Genomic DNA, 21,533 nt, shown 5'->3' on the forward strand with positions numbered 1-21,533 from the left:
TCCCTCCCAGAGCAGGTCAGGTCTGTCACTTGTGGGAGAGCACTGCATTGAGAGGCAGACAGACAGCAAAAAGGGGGCCATGAGAGAGAGCCGTCTCTGTGCGTGCAGAGCTGACAGTGACAGCAGCGAGAAAGGGAAAGCGCTGTATTTATATATTTATTTCTGTGCTGTGGAGGAAGGAGGCTGCGTCATTCCCCTTTTAAAGTCTGGTATTGCTTGAGGAGCCGGAACTCCGCCTGGCCTTGAGCTGCCTCACTCAGTGCAGTGGGGAGAGGGAGACAGGGTGCAGCCAGGACTGGGGCTTGCTCTAACAAACTGCGACTGAGACACTGGAGCTGGCCTCAGGACACATCCCCAGCGGCTATAAGCTCGACTCCTCGCCATGGTATCCTGGATGATCTCCCGGCTGGTGGTGTGAGTACATTTCAGCATCTTGTGCAGCAATGTGCCGGGCTCAACAAATCCGCCTGCCTTCATTTCACCATCGCCTCCTCCCGAAGGAGACAGACGCGCTAAATGACTGCGCTGAACTGAATCAAAATGGTCATTTTTGAATTCTGTTTTGTCTCTGAGAAGCATCGCAAGGTGCAGTGTTGGCTTTGAAGGAAGTGAATACGTTGCAGTGTTTTCGTTTTGGCTCCCATGAGCTGTTTTAACGGGTTGGGAGCAACGTTAATTTCCCAACTCCCTGGCAGTCAGGTGGAGATGGGAATACTCTCTGTGCAGAGACAGGCCAGGAGCTGGTCTCACTCACTGCAGCAGTCCCTCCTGTTTCAGGAACAGCAGGGGGTTCAGAGACAGGAGCTGAGAGAGAGAGAGAGGACCAGGCTGTGTATGGATTGCAGTAGGCGTTAAGAAGGGCGTTGTAGAACAGAGAGAGGGACAGGACAGGGAGAGAACTGCAGCCCTGACAGGGCTGGGGGATAGGGCTGGGGCTACGGCAGGATACTGCCTAGTGAGGGCACAGTAAAATGGTTGGGTTTTGGAATGAGATTGGGGTGGGGGGAAGGGGGAAGGTGTCAGCAGGAGGGCAGAACCAGGATGGACACTGACAGAAGCCAGGGCGAAGGGGAGCCTTAAGGATGAGGCTGGCACACTGAGAGGGTGGCTAAACTGAGGACTGCAGATGCTGGAGATCGGAGTCTAGATTAGAGTGGTGCTGATAAAGCACAGCTGGCCAGGCAGCATCCGAGGAGCAGGAAAATTGACGTTTCAGGCAAAAGCCCTTCATCAGCCCTTTTTGCCCGAAACGTTGATTTTCCTGCTCCTCGGATGCTGCCTGGCCTGCTGTGCTTTATCAGCACCACTCTAATCTAGACACTGAGACAGTGGGGCAAAGGTGCAAGTTGGGCATGGATCAGGGAGCAAAGGATGCTGCCTCCTGGCAGTGCTGAGGCAGGCACAGGGAGCAGGTGAATTGTGTTGATGGCACGAGAGATTTAATCAGAGAGCTGGGTCAGTTCTGGAGTTTTGGGAGGGGATTGAGAGACTGCTGATTCTTTCAGGAATCTCTTTGCCTGTTACCCAGCATTCCCAGCTGGCATTGCCAAGGTCTGTTTGGTGCTATCTTCAGTGTGAGTGTGGGCTTTATAACATAAAGGACAGCGCTGTGAATCTGAATTAAATCTGGCTCTGGATGAATGCTGCATGAAAGTGGGTGATATCCAGCTGCCAGGCAGGATGGTGCATCTCTGGATATAGGGTAACGCAGAGTGAATCCAGGTCAGATCTGGCCAGGAGGTAGCTCTGTCAGTCCGAGAAATGTCAGGTAGGACCGTCAATGTCATTTGGTCTTGCAACAACGTTGTGAATGCTAACAGGTATTAGATGCAGATGGTTTGGGTGTTGTGTGATATTGCTTCATAGAGTCATAGAGGTGTACAGCATGGAAACAGACCCTTCGGTCCAACTTGTCCATGCCGACCAGATATCGCAACACAGTCTAGTCCCACCTGCCAGCACCCAGCCCATTTCCCTCCAAACCCTTCCTATTCATATACCCATCCAGATGCCTTTTAAATGCTGTAATTGTACCAGCCTCCACCACTTCCCACAAGAAATGCTAAACTTGCGCCCACACCTCCCCCCTCACTTCCCTCCAAGGCCCCAAGGGATCCTTCCATATCCGCCACAAATTCATCTGCACTTTCACACATATCATTTACTGCGTCCGCTGCACCTGATGTGGCCTCCTCTACATTGGGGAGACAGGCCGCCTACTTGCGGAACGTTTCAGAGAACACCTCTGGGACACCCGGACCAACCAACTCAACCGCCCTGTGGAAGTCTTTCTAGCAGGATAAATTGAAGCCCAGGATCAGGGGTCCAGTACAAAATAAAGAGTGGCATCAGAGGAAATTCAATTGCTTGGTATTGGCTGGTAATTAGCTTAAAAATGTGTTGCTGGAAATGATTCCTGAAGAAGGGCTTATGCCCGAAATGTCGATTCTCCTGCTCCTTGGATGCTGCCTGACCTGCTGCGCTTTTCCAGCAACACATTTTTCAGCTCCACCATTTCCTCTGGCAGCTCATTCCATACATGTACCCCCGTCTGCATGGAAAAATTGTCCCTTAGGTCTCTTTTAAATCTATCCCCTCTCACTCTAAACCTATGCCCTCTATTCTGGACTCCTCCACCCCAGGGAAAATACTTTGTCTATTTATCCTATCCATGCCCCTCATGATTTTATAAACCTCTATAAGGTCACCCCTCAGCCGCTAGAGAAAACAGCCCCAGCCTATTCAACTTCTCCCTATAGCTCAAATCTTCCAACCCTGGCAACATCCTTGTAAATCTTTTCTGAACCCTTTCAAGCTTCACAACATCCTTCCAACAGGAAGGAGACAATAATTGCATACAATATTCCAACAGCGGCCTAACCTATGTCTTGTACAGCCGCAACATTTCATGTCATGAATGCCTCCTTGGTGCGTTTTAGCTTCTAGGATGACCATTTTAAAATGAAAGTTGCTGTCTGTTAAAAAGGCAGGAGGAATAAAACAGTGACTCATAAATTATATGTTCTGACTTGAAACTTTGAGACATTGTATTTTGAGGATGGTTTCTAACATTATTACTTGATTGATATTTTATGGTGAAAGTTGTTAGGCAGTTAGAGTCGTTCATTGCATTTACAGAGGAAGGGAGTGGGCAGAACTGACTGTCAGAGTTCAGCAATGGGAAGTGTGAGGTCCCTGACTTTGTTCAGAGGAAAGGCATATTCTCCCAGATGCAATATTAGGAATTGTGGGGGAAGGAAGAGATTGGATGTTCATATAGATAAACAAAAAACAGCCCGTTTCCAAATGGAATTAAAAAGTCTAATGGCCTTTATCTCAAAGAGACAGATTTCAAAGGGATAAGCCTTGAGTGGTCTCCACCTGGAGTTAACTGTTGAACACAGGATGTATATTGACTTTGCAGGTAACATTTCACATTCTGGACACACTATGCTTTAGAGCTCTATTTGAATTCATTTGATTTTCTATGGTTTAGAAGTAATCTAATGGAAGTGTTTAAAATGATGAAGGGACTTGACAGAACAGACCCAGAACAGCTGATTTCTCCACTTGGAGTGTCACTGTCGATGGACCGAATGGCCTGCTTCCACACCTGTAGGGATTCTATGATGAAGAATGGTGGAAATCTGTAACTCCTGATAAAAGGCTGCAGATGGTTGAATTTGAACTCTGATGGGTTTTATTGGTGACCATGGCTTCAGTTGCCTGGTGTTCTCAAACTCTCCAGTTTTCTGTACTCCCTTCCTGAAGACAAAACGAGGATCGCTGATGCTGGAGAGTCAGAGATGAAAATTGTGGCACTGGGAAAACAAGTCGGGCACCATCCAAGGAGCAGGAGAATGGAATGAAGGGCTTATGCCCGAAACGTTGATTCTCCTGCTCCTCGGATGCTGCCTGACCTGCTGTGCCTTTCCAGAGCCACATTTTTCGACTCCCTTCATGAAGATCCTCCTCAAAGCCCACCTCTTCAACCAAGCATTGGGTCATCTGGCCTAATATTTCTCTTGTGTTGCTGATTGCCATATGTTGATCCTTAAAGCCTGTGTGAAGACTGAAGGTGTTTTATTATGTTTAAAATCAGTATAAATACAATTCAGAAGAGTGTCAAGAGATAGGGAGCAAAGGCTGAGAAATGGAGTTGAAATGCGGACGAAACCTGATCTAATTGAATGCTGGGCTGAGGAGGTTTGAAGGCCTGAAGACTGACCCCTCATTCTTGGTGTGAATTCAGAAGATGTTTGGCATGTTACTTAATGCTTTACAGCAAAGTGCTAATTTGGAATTTCATCTTGGAATCATCCAAGTAGCAAATTGGGGGACAAATGGTGTTAGTGAGTTTTGAGAAGATTTGTAACTCAGGTTGAGGTTCTGGATGTAGGTTTGCTCATTGAGCTGGAAGGTTAGTTTCCAGACATTTCATCACCCTACTAGGTAACATCTTTAGTGAGCTTCTGGTGGACCCAAAGAAACCCAAACATATAAGGAGAAAGCGGGAATTATCAACAGTGCTTCGCCCACAGAAGACATTACCTAGTAGGGTGATGAAATGTCTGGAAATGAATCTTCCAGCTCAGTGAGCAAACCTACACCCAGAACAAATGGTGTCCTGACTCTGATGGTGGTGGTGTAAAGGGCACTTTCCTTTCAGATCAACAAGAAAGGAAGCACCAGCTCAGTCTGCATCTCAGAAATAAGTCGATTAGATCAAGTGTCAGTGGGAAAACACTTTGGGGGATAAGACGATGGAAAAGGATAATGACCAGTTGGCAAAGCCAGCTTCAATGGATGGATCTGGGATGGATACATTGGAGTCAAAGGTAGGGCCGGAAAAGCAATAGCTGAACAGTCAAAGAGGAGAAGATGTTTGAAGCACGGTCAAGATATAGTCCCACAAAAAGGCAAACAAATCCACAGTGAGATGACAAAGAGGTAGAAATTATGATGTCAGGTAGAAAATACAATGGGATGAATATCTAAGGTCCAGAGAGGTGATGAAACAGCAAATAAGAGAGTCAAAGAGGGAATATGAAAAGAGCCTGGAAGCTAAGACAAAAGGGAATTGCAAAGTCTTTTATAAATAACATAAGGATGGTAAAAAGTGGAGTGTGGCCCATTAGGGAATTTACAAATGAAGGCAGAAGGCAAGGCTAAAGTATTAAATGAAGACTTTGCATCTGTCTTTACCAAAGAGGGTGATGTTACTCAGGCTGTGGTAAAAAAGGAGAACGTTCTGTCACTAGAAGGATTTAAAATTGAAAAGGAGCAGGTTTTAAATAAGGTTGCGAGAACTGAATTAAAGTATTCAAAATCATGGAAAGAGTAAATAGGGAGAAAGATTTCCCTCTTGCCAAAGAATCTCAAAGAAGATGACACAGATTTAAAATAATTAGCAGAATCAATAGTGCTATGAAGAACTCTTTCTTCACAAAGGATGTTCAGGGTTTGGATTGTACTACCTGAGAGTGTGGTGGAGGCAAATTCACTCAAGAGTGTTAACGGAATTTGATTGTTCCTTTTCAAATGACCATGTGCAGAGTTACAGAGAGGAGGAAATAAAGCAGGTGACATGATGTCTGGAAAGCCAGTGTGGACGCACTGGGTCAAATGGCCCTGTTCCATACTGTAACAGTTATGTAAAAAAGGTACAGAAACTGATCCATTTAAATGCAGATGTATTTGATAATGATTGGAGACAAATATTACACTGGATAGCACTCAGGGGTCAAACTCTATTTAGTCATGATGGAGTTTTTGAGTTTTTTATAAATCTCAAATGTTTCTTTGTTAACATGCAGGACGTAAATTGTGCAGAAATTTCAAGGGTAATGTGTCTTTTAAAAATATAGATGTGTTCGTTCAATGATATATCAATGCTTTCCTTTCCAACTTGTAGAATAGAGACGTGAGCTCAGTAGTTTGTGACAGGTGAGCTATACTGTTTGATTTTAAAATTGTCAGGCATTTTATTGTGCCTGATTGTTGGATTGAATTTCTTTTTGGAGTTTTATACCGTTTTTACAGAGATAATTCATAAACATCTGTTGGTAAACTATTTTGGGTATAATAAACTCCATTTTTTGGCCTAGGTCCTCATTTCCTTTTGGTATTCTGTATGTCTAGAAACTGAACTGGACCAACTTATGAACACTGGCCTCAAGTGCAAGACAGAATAAAAACCAAAAGAATTGCGGACATTGTAAATCAGAAACAAAAACAGAAGTTGCTGGAAAAACTCAGCAGGTCTGGCAGCATCTGTGGAGAGAAATCAGAGTTAACGTTTTGGGTCCAGTGACCCTTCCTTAGAACTGATGGTAGCTGGGGAAATGTCAGTTTATAGGGTGGGGGGAATGGTGTAAGGAATAAATGATAGAACATGGAACAGTACAGCATAGTACAGGCCCTTCAGCCCTTGATGTTGTGCCGACCTTTTATCCTACCCTAAGTTCAAACTAACCTATGTACCCTTCATTTTACTATCATCCATGTCCCTATCCGAGAGTTGCTTAAATGTCCCTAATATATCTGACTACTACCAGCACTGGCAGTAAATTCCACACACCCACCACTCTCTGTGTAAAGAACCTACCTCTGACGTCTCCCCTAAACCTTGCTCCAATCACTTTAAAATTATGCGCCTTCGTGATACCCATTTCCACTCTGGGAAAAAGGTCTCTGGCTATCCACTCTCTCTATGCCTCTCAACATCTTGGACACCTCTATCAAGTCACTTCTCATCCTTCTTCATTCCAATAAGAAAAGCCCGAGCTTTCCCAACCTTTCTTTATAAGACATGCCTTCCAGTCCAGGCAGCATCCTGGTAAATCTCCTCTGCACTCTCTCTTTAGCTTCCACATCCTTCGTATAATGAGGTGACCAGAATTGGACACAATATTCCAAGTATGGTCTAACCAGGGCTTTATAGAGCTGCAGCATAACCTTGCAGCTCTTAAACTCAATCCCCTGCTAATGAAAACCAACACACTGTACACCTTCTTAACAACCCTATCCACTTGAGTGGTAACTTTGAGGGGTCTATGGACGTGGACCTCAAGATCCCTCTGTTCTTCCACACTGCCAAGAATCCTGCCTTTAACCCTGTATTCTGCATTCAAATCTGACCTTCCAAAGTGAATTCACACTTTTCCAGGTTGAATTCCATTTGCCACTTCTCAGCCCAGCTCTACAACCTGTCAAAGTCCCATTGCAACCTGCAACAGCCCTCCACACTAACTACCACTCCGCCAACCTTTGTGTCATCAGCAAACTCACTAACCCACCCTTCCAACTCCTCATCCAAGTCAGTTATAAAGCTCTACATCCTGTCAATGTCCCATTGCAACCTGCAACAGCCCTCCACACTAACTACCACTCCGTCATCAGCAAACTCACTAACCCACCCTTCCAACTCCTCATCCAAGTCAGTTATAAAAATCACAAAGAGCAGAGGTCCCAGAACAGATCACTGCGGAACACCACTGGTCATCGAGCTCCAGGCTGAATACTTTCCATCAACTACCACCCTCTGGCTTCTATGGGCCAGCCAGTTCTGTATCCAGACAGACAAATTTTCTTGTATCCCATGATTCCTTACTTTCTAAATGAGTCTACCATGGGGAATCTTATCAAATGCCTTGTTAAAATCCATATATACCACATCCACTGCTCTACCTTCATCAATGTGTTTTGTTACATCCCCAACAAATTCAATAAGGCTTGTGAAGCATGACCCACCCCTCACAATGTTGTGATGACTACCTCTAATCAAACTATGCTTTTCCAAGTAATCATAAATCCTGTCTGCCAGAATCCTTTCCAATAATTTGCCCACCACTGACTGGTCTGTAATTCCCAGGATTTTCACTATTCCCTTTCTTGAACAAGGGAATAACAATTGCCACCCTCCAATCATCTGGTACTACTCCAGTGGACAGTGAGAACGCAAAGATCACCGCCAAAGTCGCAGAAATCTCTTCTCTTGCTTTGTGTAGAAACCGTGGGTATATCCTGACTGGCCCAGGAGACTTAGCTCATGTTTTTCAAAATTTCCAGCACATCCTCCTTCTTAACATCAACCTGTATGAGCATATCAACCTGTTTCACACTGTCCTCACAAACGACAAGGTCCCTCACACTAGTGAATACTGAAGCAAAGTATTCACTAAGCACCTTTCCTACCTCCTCCGACTCCAGGCACAAGTTCCTCCACTATCCCTGATCAGCCCTACCCTCACTCAGGCCATCCTCTTGTTCCTTATGAAAATGTAGAATGCCTTAGGGCTTTCCTTAATCCTATCAGCTAAAGCTTTTTCGTGCCCCCTTCTAGCTTTCCTAAGTCTATTCTTCAGTTCCTTCCTGGCTACCTTGTAACACTCTCAAGCCCTGTCCGTTCCTTGCTTCCTCAGCCTTAAGTAAGCTTCATTCTTCCTCTTGACTCGATGTTACACATCCCTTGTCACCCAAGGTTCCTTCACCCTACCATCGCATCCTTGCCTCAGTGGGATAAACCTATTCAGCACAATCAGCAAGTGCTCCCTAACCAACCTCCACATTTTTGTCATGCATTTCCCTGAGAATATCTGCTCCCAATTTATACTCCACTGTTCCTGTCTAATAGCATTGTAATTCCCCCTCCCCCAATTAAATACTTTCCCATATCATCTGCTCCTATCCCTCTCCATGACTATAGTAAAGTTCAGGGAGTTGTGATCATTATCACCGAAATGCTCTCTCACTAAGCACCAAATCCAATATGGCCTCCCCTCTAGTCTGCCTATCTATATACCGAGTCAGGAACCCTTTCCTGGACACACCTGACAAAATCTGCTCCATCCAAACTATCTGCACTAAGGAGGTTCCAATCAATATTCGAGAAGTTGAAGTCACCCGTGACAACAACCCTGTTACTTCTGCACCTTTCCAAAACCTGCCTCCCAATCTGCTCCTCTGTCTCTCTGTTGCTATTAGGGGCAGGGGTCTATAGAAAACTCCCAATAAAGTGACTACTCCTTTCCTGTTTCTGACTTCAACCCATACTGTTTCAGTGGACAAATTCTGCTCGACAGCCTCCCTTCCTGCAGCTGTGATACTATCCCTTATTAGTAATGTCACTCCCCCACCTCTTTTACCTCCCTCCATGTTCCTTTTGAAATATCTAAACCCCGGAACATTCAACAACCATTCCTGCCCCTGTGATATCCAAGTCAACATAATGGTCAAAACATCATAGTTCAAGTACTGATCCATGCTGTAAGTTCATCATCCTTATTCCTGACACTTCTTGCATTAAAATAGACATACATTAGCCCATCACACTGACTGGAACTTTGCCTTATTAACTGTCCATCCTTCCTCATAGACTCTCTGCACGCTGTAACCCATCCTCTGATCCATAGTTCCAGTTTCTATTCTCCTGCCAAACCCTCCTGAAGGGCTCTAGCAAAACTCCCACCCAGGATATTGGTGCCCCTCCGGGTCAGGTGCAACCCCATCCTCCTTGTACAGGACTCACCTTCTCCAGAAGATATCCCAATGATATCCCACATATCTGAAGCCCTCCCTCCTACAACAGCCCTGCAGCTATATGTTCAGCTGCACTCGCTCTCTGTTCCTAGCCCCACTAGCCTGTGGCACTGGTAGCAATCCTCTTACCATTGAATCTCCTTTCACTATCTCTCTCCTATTCTCCTCCCTTCCCTTCTGAGCCGTAGAGCCAGGCTCAGTGATAGGGATCGAGCCCAAACAGAGAGAAGAACAGTTGGACAGACAAAGGATTTGATAACGATCTGGCAGTGAAGGTGAATAGCTGCTAATAGGGACTGTTAGTGGCCAACAGTAGGTAGTGTGTAATGGTAGTCTATGTAATTACAAGGCCTGGTGTGTCGACTTGGGGGCTAGGACATGGTGGAGTTCAGGACCTAAAATTATTGAATTCAGTATTGAGTCTGGAGGGCTGCATGGTCCCCAAGCAGGAAAATGAGGTGTTGCTCTGCCAGCTTACACTGAACTTCCCTGGAGCCCTGCAGCAAGCCTGAGACAGGGATGTTGGCCAGGGAACAGGGTGAGGTGTCAAAGTGGCAGGCAGCTGGAAGCTCTGGGTCATTTTTGTGGGCAGGATGTAGATGTTCTGCAAAGCAGTCACCCAGTCTACACTTCGTTTCCCCCAATGTAGAGGAGGCCACATTGTGAGCAGCGAATGTAGTCAACTAGATTGTGGGAAGTGTAGGTAAAATGCTGCTTCACCTGGTAGATACGTCCTGGACCCTTGGATACTGTGGATGGAGGAGAGCAAGACAGATGTTGAGACTTCCACAGTGACTCCCTAAAGCCTGTCCACCATCTATTAGGCATAAGTCAAGAATGTAATGCCAAATTGCTGGCTTATTCCAGCTTCAACAGCACTCAAGAACAAAGTACCCTGCTTCATTGTCATCCATTCCATCACTTTAAACAATTCCTCTATCAGTCGTGCACATTTATTGCAGCATGTACCAACTACAACGTAGACTTTAGCAACACATTAAGATCCCTTCAATAGCAGCTTCTAGCTCCTGTGACCGAGAAGGATGAGGAGAGCAGATGAACACTCCAAGTAGTTTGGAATGTATTCTTGTTCCTTCACTGAAGCTTGGTCAAAATCCTGGAACTCTCTTCCGAACAGCTGTGTGGGTGTACCTATGCCATCCTGCTGCTTTACCACCTTTTTATGGGCAGGAAGTGCCAACACTGTTCATATCCAAAAATGAATTTAAAAAAGCACTTTTTTTTCAGCGACTAGGTGTTAAGTATGTTTCAATCCAGTATTGTCTATGCTTAAATTATTAGTTGCAAATGATATTGTACTCAGGAGTGTGCAAAAGTCTGTTTCATTTCTGAGCTTGAAGTCTAATGGACTATATAACAAAAACGTTTTACAAAGTCAAATTTAATCCAAATTTTCAATGTATATTTTAAACACTGTTCTGATAATTTCTGAGTATTGTCTTACAAAAATAATTATTAAAACTACCTGTTCAGACTAAAACTGACAGAATTGTACAGAAAAAACCTTTGGGATTATGGACTGGTTGGGCTGGAGGGTCAGTTTCAGTGCTGTATGACTCCATATTGAAGAGGTTGGTAGATCAGTCATTTGTTCCCCGGTAGCTGGATCTTTTTCATAATAAAGAAGTAATTGTTATTCCAAAAGCACAATCTCAAATACGGCATCCATAAGGGTGTCCTTGTTCCTTCAAAAAAAAGGAGTCTCCTTTATCTAAACTCTGCATGTTATAAAAACACGGGGAAAAATGCTTAGGGAAAGCTGGAGATGTAATAGCTGATGGCAGCCAGAATAAGTATATTTTGCAGACCTGAAAGGATGTTCAAGTAAATTACCAAAACATTAGTCACTATGAGCACAATTGGACGGAATTAGAATTGGCCTACCTGTTGGTGGACAAAGCTAAAATATGGAATAAACACAGAAGGGAAAGGGATGCCAAAGGAATGACGAAGAAAACTGGGCCAGTGCAGGACCAGAATTGTCAGTGAAAATGTGGAATTTGGAAAAGAGAGACATATTGCTGAAGCCTTTAGTCTTGCATCCATCGGTCAAAGAGCAAGAACGTCACTTTCAAGCAATTTATACTGTACAGGTCATTCTGCTACAACACGAGTTCTGTCAATGTGAATTCACTGTAACAAGATTGATGAACTGGGGACACTGTTTCGAAAGCATGACGTTTTAAACCATGTATTGGTTACAATGTGATTCCAGCCCCATTAGTTTAAGTGGTACTGCTATTACGCGATTTTCTAATAACACGAGATTGCAAGAGAACGGAGCTACTGCGTTACAGCAGAACTGACTGTACAGTGGTTATGTAAGTATTATTTCCACCAATAGTATGCTGCCATTGGTCCAAAAATACATTCTTCCTGCCACACAGTTGAGCAAAGTCGTATATGAATTTCCAGGCTGATGCGATGCCAGGAACATGGGCCATATATCACACCCATTGGCTGATTGAACCACACAACATGCTCCTTTGCTTGTTTGTAATATACAGAGAACAGACCATAATCAACTAGTCTACATTTTTCAATAAGATGTCTCCTGTTAGGTGTGACTTTGAGAAGAGATAGCACTTACTGAGTGTGCTAATAGCTGCACTAATGTTCAATGTTAAATAATCGGTCAAACTTGTAATGTGACTCATTAACTGCTGGTTGGAAATGACATACATTCGTACACAGAGATCTGTTCTCTGCAAACAAAAGAGATATGTTCAAGCCTTGTGCCTTTTTGAATTACCAGGAACGTGTGCATCCCCTATTTCTGTGCTGCTGCTTCTGTGGCAATCTCTTAGCCAATCAGAGCTGACTTGCCAACTGCTGGCCTTTTCCCCTGTAGTATAAATGGTTGTGACTGTTTGAAATTAGTCTTAATGAGGGCAAGACTAAAAACTCTGTCTGTCTGTCTCCCTTTTCAGCAATAGTCCGGGGAAACTACTCAGTGAAAGTATGAGATAGAGCAAAAACACATTAGTCTACTTTTGAAGTGACGGAGATTTAATGGTGAGGGGAAGAGTGAGTGAGTTTCAAATGTTGCAGCTTACAATTCTGTTCAAGTAACTACATAAAGCCTGACCTTATTCAAACTTTTGGCAGAACTTGAGAACTTTTGAATATTTTAAAATTACTATGAAGAGGTGGGGAGGAAATAGAGAAGTATAAGTGTAAAAAATTGCATCATAATTTTATTGTAAATTGCTTGCTGCTTTTTCAACAGTAGAACGTAGACATTTAGACCTGGGCTGACAAGTGGCAAACTACACTCATGTTAGTGCAAGGCAATTGACTACCTCCAAGAGAAAGTCTACCGTTTCCCTTTGACATTTGATGGAATTGTCATGACTAAATTCCCAATCTCAATATCTTTGGCCAGAAATGTAACCAGACTAGGCATACAACCACAAATGGCTGCAAAACAGATGAGATCATGGGAAACCTGTGACAAATAACACATATCACTGTAGGTCTGGAATCACAGATAGGCCAGGCACCCCAAGCCCCTGAAATGCTTCAGTTACCTGGTGAATGTGACTCCAAACTAGCTTGACACTAAGATTCAATGGCATTCCATGTAGGGAGAGCAAGGAATATTCCTGTTGTCTGGCTAATGCAGAAGGAGATGGTCGCACAGTACTGTAATTATTTTACTGGATTTGTAATCCAGAGGCCTCGGTTAATGCTCTGGAAATGTGAGTTCAAATCCTATCATGGCTGTTGGAGATTTCAATACAGTTAAGGCAAGAAATCTGGAATAGGAAGGGATTGTGGCTTTGAAATTAATAGGTTGTCATTAAAAACCCTTCAGATTCACATATCCTTTTGTCAGAAAGGATATTTGATGTCCCGAAGTGGTCTGGCCAACTTGTGATTCCAGACCCACCATTGATGGGCGGAATTGTTAACTTCCCTCTGAAATGGCCTCACAAACCACTCACCACCACCTTCTCATGGACATTAGCTGATGAGCGATCAGTACCAGCCACTCCTTTTCTGTGAACGAATAAGAAAACTTTCTCAAAGAGTGCAAAACAAAAATCTGAATACTCATTTGCTGAATGGAATCTGGCTGGGTATAAAATGGTTCCGGTTTCCATGACAACACTGACTACATTGCTGATGCGTGTGTGAGATTAATTGTACCACACAGTAAGACATCCTAAGCATGTTATAATTTGCTGTACATCTTCTTTAATGAGAGAAGGATTTTCCACTGCCCTGAGTTATCAAACACTTGGGTAATGGCTCTTTCTCTAATGGTACAGAAATGCCAAATATTTCTCCTTCTAATGTTTATTTTGTTTAAAGCTTTGTTAAATAAAAATTGCAGTCATGTGATGAACAGCATGATGACACAAATCCCTCCTCCGTACATGTGAAGTTCATTATGATGTTTTAAAATATACAAAGAGTCAATATTCTTAGCCTTTTCAAAAGCATTATTCTTTAATGAAGACACTTTCATGATGACAGACCACCTTATTCAATCTGCCATGACTCACTGCTAAACAGTTACATTATCTGATACTTCAATCCACAGAAAATAATAAAAAGCACCAGGAGATTTCCCCAACACTATCAACCTGTCAATACTAAATTTTTAACCGAATGGGGTACAGGGCTGGGCTATGAAGCAACTTAGTAGCTTCCTGAAGCAAAGGGAGATCTGAAAACACTGGAATCGGTTACAATTTCATTTTATCAAGCAATGAGCTGCGACATTGCTTACACAAACAGGCACACACACGTATCATACAGCGAACCCTTTGATTGTGTGTTTTAGAGCAACAGTTAATTGTACACTGGTCTCACTTAATGCTCACATATGACTCCAACCATCACATCATTTTTTTATTTGTACCAGTAAGGAGGCTCAGCTGGAAGAACAATAAAAAACAAACTCTGGGATCTGGACCAATGGACACAATCTGGCAGCAAAAGCTTAGAAACTGTGACCTGAAATGTTGTAAAGGCAGACAGTCTCTCGGTTATTATGAATCTGGAGATTCTAGCCCCAAAGATGGCACCTTGTACTTGGGCACATTCCAAATGACACGGCTGAGTTTCACTGAGACATATTAATCTGATCAGATTCTTTACTGATGGATTGTTCAAAACGTGACGTGTGCATTTCAGATGGAGACGGGCTAAAGCAGGCAGTGTCTTTTAGGGAGGTAAGGTCACCTTCTGGATATGGTCCTACAAGCAGATTTTTGAAGGAAGTCAAGTGTCCTTTGGGAGAGAGAAGGTGCCCATTGGGATTATTCGAAGCAGTCCTGAATGTGCACAGGAAGTGCATCCTCATTGAAACTTTCCAAAGCAGTTGTCAAGTTATTTAAAACTCCTTATCCTTTCAGTATTGGAAAACAACATTGTCAGCAGCTTTTAAATAAAAACTTGCTTTTTCAGTTTCCCTGAGTATTATCATTAAAGGGTGTGCTGCAAAACTCTAAAGTTTTATTGTCACCATGAGTGTCTGTCATTTCATTAGAAAGGAATGGGAGAGCAGGGGAATTGGTGGAGGGTAAGGTTTTCTTTCTTGACAAAATGCAGTGCACCAAATCAGACCTTCTGCCCAGGTCTCCTTCGCACCCAGCACCCTCTGCATTCTTGCCTGAGTTCTCAAGCACAACAGGGGGTGATATGATGGCTCAGTGGTTAGCACTGCTACCTCACAGCGCCAGGGACACACGTTCGATTCCACCCTCAGGTGACTGTCTGTGTGGAGTTTGCACATTCTCCCCGTGTCTGTTCAATTTAAATCCAGGAAAGAGAAAATCTTATTAAGGTAAAGTGTCAAGAGATATGGGCCCAAGGCAGGTATGTGGAGAAAGGACACAGATCAGCCACGATCTCGTTGAATGGCAGAACAGGCACAAGGAGCTAAATAGCCTCCTCCTGTTCCTGTGAATCTCCCATGATTAATATCCTGAGGGTTACCATTGACCAGAAATTGAACTGGTACTGACACATAAACACAGCTGCTACAACAGCAGCTCAGAGGCTAGGAATACTGCAGCAAGTAACTCACCTCCTGACTCCCCAAAGCCTGTCCACCATCTACAAGGCACAGGTCAGCGTGGTTATGGAATACTCCCCACTTGCCTGGATGGGAGCAGCTCCAACAACACTCAAGAAGCTTGACACCATCCAGGAGAAAGCAGCCTGTGTGATTGGCACCATGTCCAACACCTTCATTATTCACTCTTGTCACTACCAAGCACAGAGGGAGCAGTGTGTACCACAGACAGGATGCTGTGCGTGAGCTCACAATAGACCCTCCGATAGCCACTTCCAAACCTGTGATCGCGACCACCTCAAAGGACAGGGAGAGCAGATGGATGGGAACACCACCAGCAACATTTTGCCCACCAAGCCACACATTATCCTGACTTGGAAATATATCACCATTCCTTCCCCATTGCTGGGTCAGAATACCCATTCTAACAGCATGGAGATTGACACGCACTCCCTCCCCGCAGTCTAACATCACTGTGAGTGCTCACCCCCATTCTAACAGCACTGTGAGTGTTCCTCCCCCCATTCTAACAGCACTGTGAGTGTTCCTCCCCATTCTAACATCACTGTGAGTGTCACCTCCCCATTCTAACAGCACTGTGAGTGTGCCTCCCCCATTCTAACATCACTGTGAGTGTACCTCCCCATTCTAACAGCACTGTGAGTGTTCACCCCCATTCTAACAGCACTGTGAGTGTTCCTCCCCATTCTAACATCACTGTGAGTGTGCCTCCCCCATTCTAACAGCACTGTGAGTGTCACCCCCATTCTAACATCACTGTGAGTGTCACCTCCCCATTCTAACAGCACTGTGAGTGTACCTCCCCCATTCTAACATCACTGTGAGTATCACCCCCCCATTCTAACAGCACTGTGAGTGTTCCTCCCCCCATTCTAACAGCACTGTGAGTTCTCACCCCAATTCTAACATCACTGTGAGTGTCACCTCCCCATTCTAACAGCACTGTGAGTGTCACCCTCCCATTCTAACAGCGCTGTGTGTTCCTCCCCATTCTAACAGCTCTGTGAGTGTGCCTCCCCCATTCTAACATCACTGTGAGTGTCACCTCCCCATTCTAACAGCACTGTGAGTGTTCCTCCCCCCATTCTAACAGCACTGTGAGTTCTCACCCCAATTCTAACATCACTGTGAGTGTCACCTCCCCATTCTAACAGCACTGTGAGTGTTCCTCCCCCCATTCTAACAGCACTGTGAGTTCTCACCCCAATTCTAACATCACTGTGAGTGTCACCTCCCCATTCTAACAGCACTGTGAGTGTTCCTCCCCCCATTCTAACAGCACTGTGAGTTCTCACCCCAATTCTAACATCACTGTGAGTGTCACCTCCCCATTCTAACAGCACTGTGAGTGTCACCCTCCCATTCTAACAGCGCTGTGTGTTCCTCCCCATTCTAACAGCTCTGTGAGTGTGCCTCCCCCATTCTAACATCACTGTGAGTGTCACCTCCCCATTCTAACAGCACTGTGAGTGTTCCTCCCCCCATTCTAACAGCACTGTGAGTTCTCACCCCAATTCTAACATCACTGTGAGTGTCACCTCCCCATTCTAACAGCACTGTGAGTGTTCCTCCCCCCATTCTAACAGCACTGTGAGTTCTCACCCCAATTCTAACATCACTGTGAGTGTCACCTCCCCATTCTTGTTCCCCCCATTCTAACAGCTCTGTGAGTGTTCCCCCCCCATTCTAACAGCACTGTGAGTGTCCCCTGTTGATTTGTCGTTTTCAAGAAGGCAGCTCAGCACTGCCTCCTCCTGGGCAACTACTGGTGGGCATTAAATGCTGATGTAATTGGTAGTGCCCACATCCCGTGAATCAATTAAATAAATTCCAATACTTGATGTAAATGCAACAGGTTAACCAGGGGAATCAAACCCAAGCATACAGAAGAACTGTACATTGTTCCTTTTCAGATAACAGCCTCGTTCTCTTCCAGTGTCTCAACTGAATCAGCCTCTGCCACACTCTCAGACAGCATTCCAGACCCTTGCTGCGCTATTAAGTTTCTCTCACTCTCTGAAGAAGTTTTCTGAAAGTTTTCTTTTGGGCAAGAATGAAATACAATCAATCCATAGTCTGTGAGATGAGAGATTTTGAAGAAATTTATAGGATAATAAACTCCATTGATGCAATAGCTTCATAGGTTTTGAGTCGGCTTTTAATCATCTAAGTCGATATGGCATGCTTTAATGATGGACAAAGTTGCTCAGAAATGTGTCAAACTGATTTTAAAAAAATCTACAACAAGATCCTGAAAGGATAGGTAACGGTTCAATGGCAAGGGAAACAAGAATATACATTTGTTATGGACCAGGCCAGACCCCCTCACAACATTTTAAGAAAGCAGCCCAGATCCTATCTGTGCTGGTTGTTTTAAGCAGGTGTACAGTGGATATTCCAGGAGGGATGCAACTGGTTCAAACCATGTAGTTTTAAACAAAACAGAATTTATTTCCAAGTTTACCGAATATAAAATAACTTAACCTGTCCACACACTGAACAGATCAACCCAACTTAATGATGCTGTTCCAAATATGTGTAACAATCCCTATAAACACCCCTTCTCACAAAAGGTAAAATCAAACCAGGGTCTTACAGGAGCGATGTCAGAGAGAAGGAGGATCCGCATGGAGCTGCTTCTTTGGCTCCAGCAGCTTCACAACTGACTGACTGCTTTCAGTGAACATTCCTGATGAAGGGCTTTTGCCCGAAATGTTGATCTTCCTGCTCCTCGGATGCTGCCTGACCTGCTGTGCTTTTTCAGCACCACTCTAATCTTGACTCTTGTCTCCAGCATCTGCAGTACCCACTTCTGCCTGCTTTCAGTGAACAGCCAGAACAAACCGAACCAAACCAGAGAAAAGCTGAGCTGGCAGAACTGGTCACTCCCCTTTTGTTGTACAAGTGTGTTTATTTTTAAACTTGAGAGCCTTCTGCCTGAGGCAGTATCTGTTAGCTCTAACCAAACTGACCCTAAAACCCTTCAAACCTTGACTTTTCGGAATCACTGCTTTAACGACCTCCCTGATAAAGTCAAGGACAACATAAACCTTGTTCAAGGAGTAGCTTCATCACACACTGTCAATGTTTTGTTAAAATCTAACACTGGAAGCAATAATGAGTCTTACTCTACAAGATGACATTGGGACTTTAAACGAATCGGTGATGGGTATGACAGGGAAACAGGTCAAAATGATTTGCTGAGACAAACTAATAAAATCTACATAGGGAATAGAAAAATTGGATTATCTCTTAATGTAAAGAAAACAAACATCATTGGCATTTGTGAATCATCTAGCAGCTGAGATCATGACAATTGGAAGAGATGCATTTTTTTTGTATTGATCCTGGGGATGTGGGTGTTTCTGGATCTGTCAGTGAAGATCACAAGGTGCGGATGGCTGAAGACCTTTTAGAAAAACAAATGAGAGGTTGAAGGGATGGTCAGTTCCATCTTACTGTAACTAAAGCACCTTATGAGTACTCCTGAATAACTTGGTTTCATTATCACATAGATAAAAAATTATGATCAATTTATTCATTTTCCAAGTCAGGTACCCTGTTATAAAATAATTGGGCCAAAATGTGTGGTAATTGTTAAAACAGATGCTGGGCACAATTCCAAGAGCTTTAGTTTGTTATTGATTCAGAATTCAACACCTGCCAAACCACCTGGGTGGGATGCTGTTCGGGGTTTGATAGACCAAATGGCCTCTTTCTACACTGCAGGGAGTCCGTGATATTCCTGGTTCAACATAGTTTAGCAAAAATGGGAAACAGGATGTTCAACTCTGGCTGTGTGTGTGTGTGTGTGTGCGTGTGTGAAAGAGAGAGAGAGAGAGAGTGTGTGTGTGTGTATGTGTGAGTGAGAGAGGGTGTGTGTGTGTGTGGGAGAGAGAGTGTGTGTGTAAAAAGATAACATTCCTTTTTGGCTGTGACATTGGCAACAATTTCCTGCAAACTGCAGGATTACCTTCCACCAATATTTACTGTTGGCCTGAACATTTAGGATGGCTCAGTGGTTAACACTGCTGCCTCACAGTGCCAGGGACCTGGGTTCGATTGCACCCTCTGGTGACTGTCTGTAAGGGATGTGCTGGTTAGGGTGAATTGGCCATGGGACATTACCCACAGTATCCAGAGTTGTGTAGCCTAGGTGGGTTAGCCATGGGAAGTACAGGGTTACAGGATAGGGGGGAGATGGGTTTGGGTGGGATGTTGTTAGGAGGGGTGGTATGGGCTCAATGAGCTGAATGGCCTGCTTCCAAACTGTAGGGATTCTATGATTTGCATTAAAAATCTGAATCTTACAATTTGTATGTTGTAACTCACTCACAGTATCCATTAATCCAAATGTAGAGATATATATAAAAACCAACTGAGCCCCTCAATTAGATTCCAGCCTTTAATTCAGTTCGTATTATCCATTACTGTACAAATAAAGAATCACAGAAGTTGATTAGATTCAAGCTTGTAACCCACTTTGATATGACCATTAGCTTTCCATAAAAATTCTAAATCCTACAAAAAACATTTCCAAAAATAACGGCCTAAGATTGTGACGCCAACTAGAAAACATACAGTAATTCCTGGCTCTCTCCATGGGAATATAGATGTCATCAAACAACATAGTTTAAGGCCAAATAAATCACACCCCCCGATTGGTGTCCGTAAGGGAGACTGTCATTGTCTCTCATTGCGTACAGACTTCCCTATAGAGTTATAAATCAGGAGAGGCTGACAGTTCATGTTCTGAGAACCAAAACAAATAGTGAGTCAAAACCATGACAGAAGATGGGGGATGGTGGCAGAGTAGAAATAATTTGGTGCAAGCCCAAGTTTAATTAATTTGGGTGGCATGGTGTCTCAGTGGTTAGCATTGCTACCTCACAGCGTCAGGGACCCGAGTTTGATTCCATCTTCAGGCGACTGTCTGTGTGCAGTTTGCACATTCTCCCCGTGTCTGATGAGTTTCCTCCCACAGTCCAAAGATGTGCAGGTTAGGGTGGATTGGCGATGGGAAATTGTCCACAGTGTGCAAGGCTGTGTAGGCTTGGGGGTGTTAGCCATGGGAAATATAGGGATAGGGTAAGCAGTTGGGTCTTGGTGGGATGTTCTTTGGAGGGTTGGTGAGAACCGATGGGCTGAATGGCCTACTTCCACACTGTAAGGATTCTATGAAGAGAAAGTTGCATTTCAATGGTTACAGTCACCCAACCACAATGGGTTAAAGCATAATTATTGACAGAACTAAAAATTATTGCTATTGTAAAATATTTATTTAAAAATTAATATGGCTCCATGAACATTGATACAATGTGTCTGATTGTCAGTATTAACTGGAGTGGTTGATGAGACAAAGAAGGAAGTTGCATTGGTAGACCATCTTATCAAGTCAAAGATGCTGCATAATCAACCTGTCGCTTAGCAACGACATCATTGTCATGTCCGCCAATACACCAAGGCATATACAGCAGAGTATCACAAAGAGCAGATGAGCTGAGTGGCAGGATCATCTGTTTTTGGAGACTTTTTCCTTAATCAACCCGTTCAGAGATGTGATCACTCACCTGTGGATCAGATGGATGGGACTTGAACCCAGGCCTCCTGGCTCAGAGATAGGGACACTACCACTGCACCACAAGAGCTTTCTATGTTTTTGCAGCTGATTGAAAGTTTGTTAAAATATTTTCTTGAGAACTCTGCCGACACAGGCAGACAAAGCCTCTCACTTTTGTGACTGTAATAGTCATCAATTTTTTCGAATGTCTATTTTATCCATTTTATTAAGATATAGGGAGTCACAGTGGGTAAAATGAATGAGCTCAACGGCCACCCAGGATCTCAGCAAAGGGTGGAATAGGTATAAACAATGACTGCAGATGCTGGAAACCAGATTTTGGATTAGTGGTGCTGGAAGAGC

At 43.9% G+C, this 21,533-nt stretch overlaps 1 protein-coding gene across 2 annotated transcripts in view; it reads left to right on the plus strand.

Moving 5' to 3' along the window:
- Nucleotides 1–7: 7 nt before the first annotated feature.
- Nucleotides 8–21,533, plus strand: part of LOC122556832 (receptor expression-enhancing protein 2-like) — a 78,249-nt gene continuing 56,723 nt past the window's right edge. For both annotated transcript variants that reach the window (XM_043704061.1, XM_043704062.1), the window contains exon 1: nt 8–414. In XM_043704061.1, the coding sequence (XP_043559996.1) occupies nt 383–414 (32 nt within the window). In that variant the 5' untranslated portion in view covers nt 8–382. The remainder of the gene's footprint in view (nt 415–21,533) is intronic.

Source organism: Chiloscyllium plagiosum, chromosome 14 (genome assembly GCF_004010195.1).
Source record: "Chiloscyllium plagiosum isolate BGI_BamShark_2017 chromosome 14, ASM401019v2, whole genome shotgun sequence".
In the NCBI taxonomy this organism is placed as follows: Eukaryota; Metazoa; Chordata; class Chondrichthyes; order Orectolobiformes; family Hemiscylliidae; genus Chiloscyllium; species Chiloscyllium plagiosum.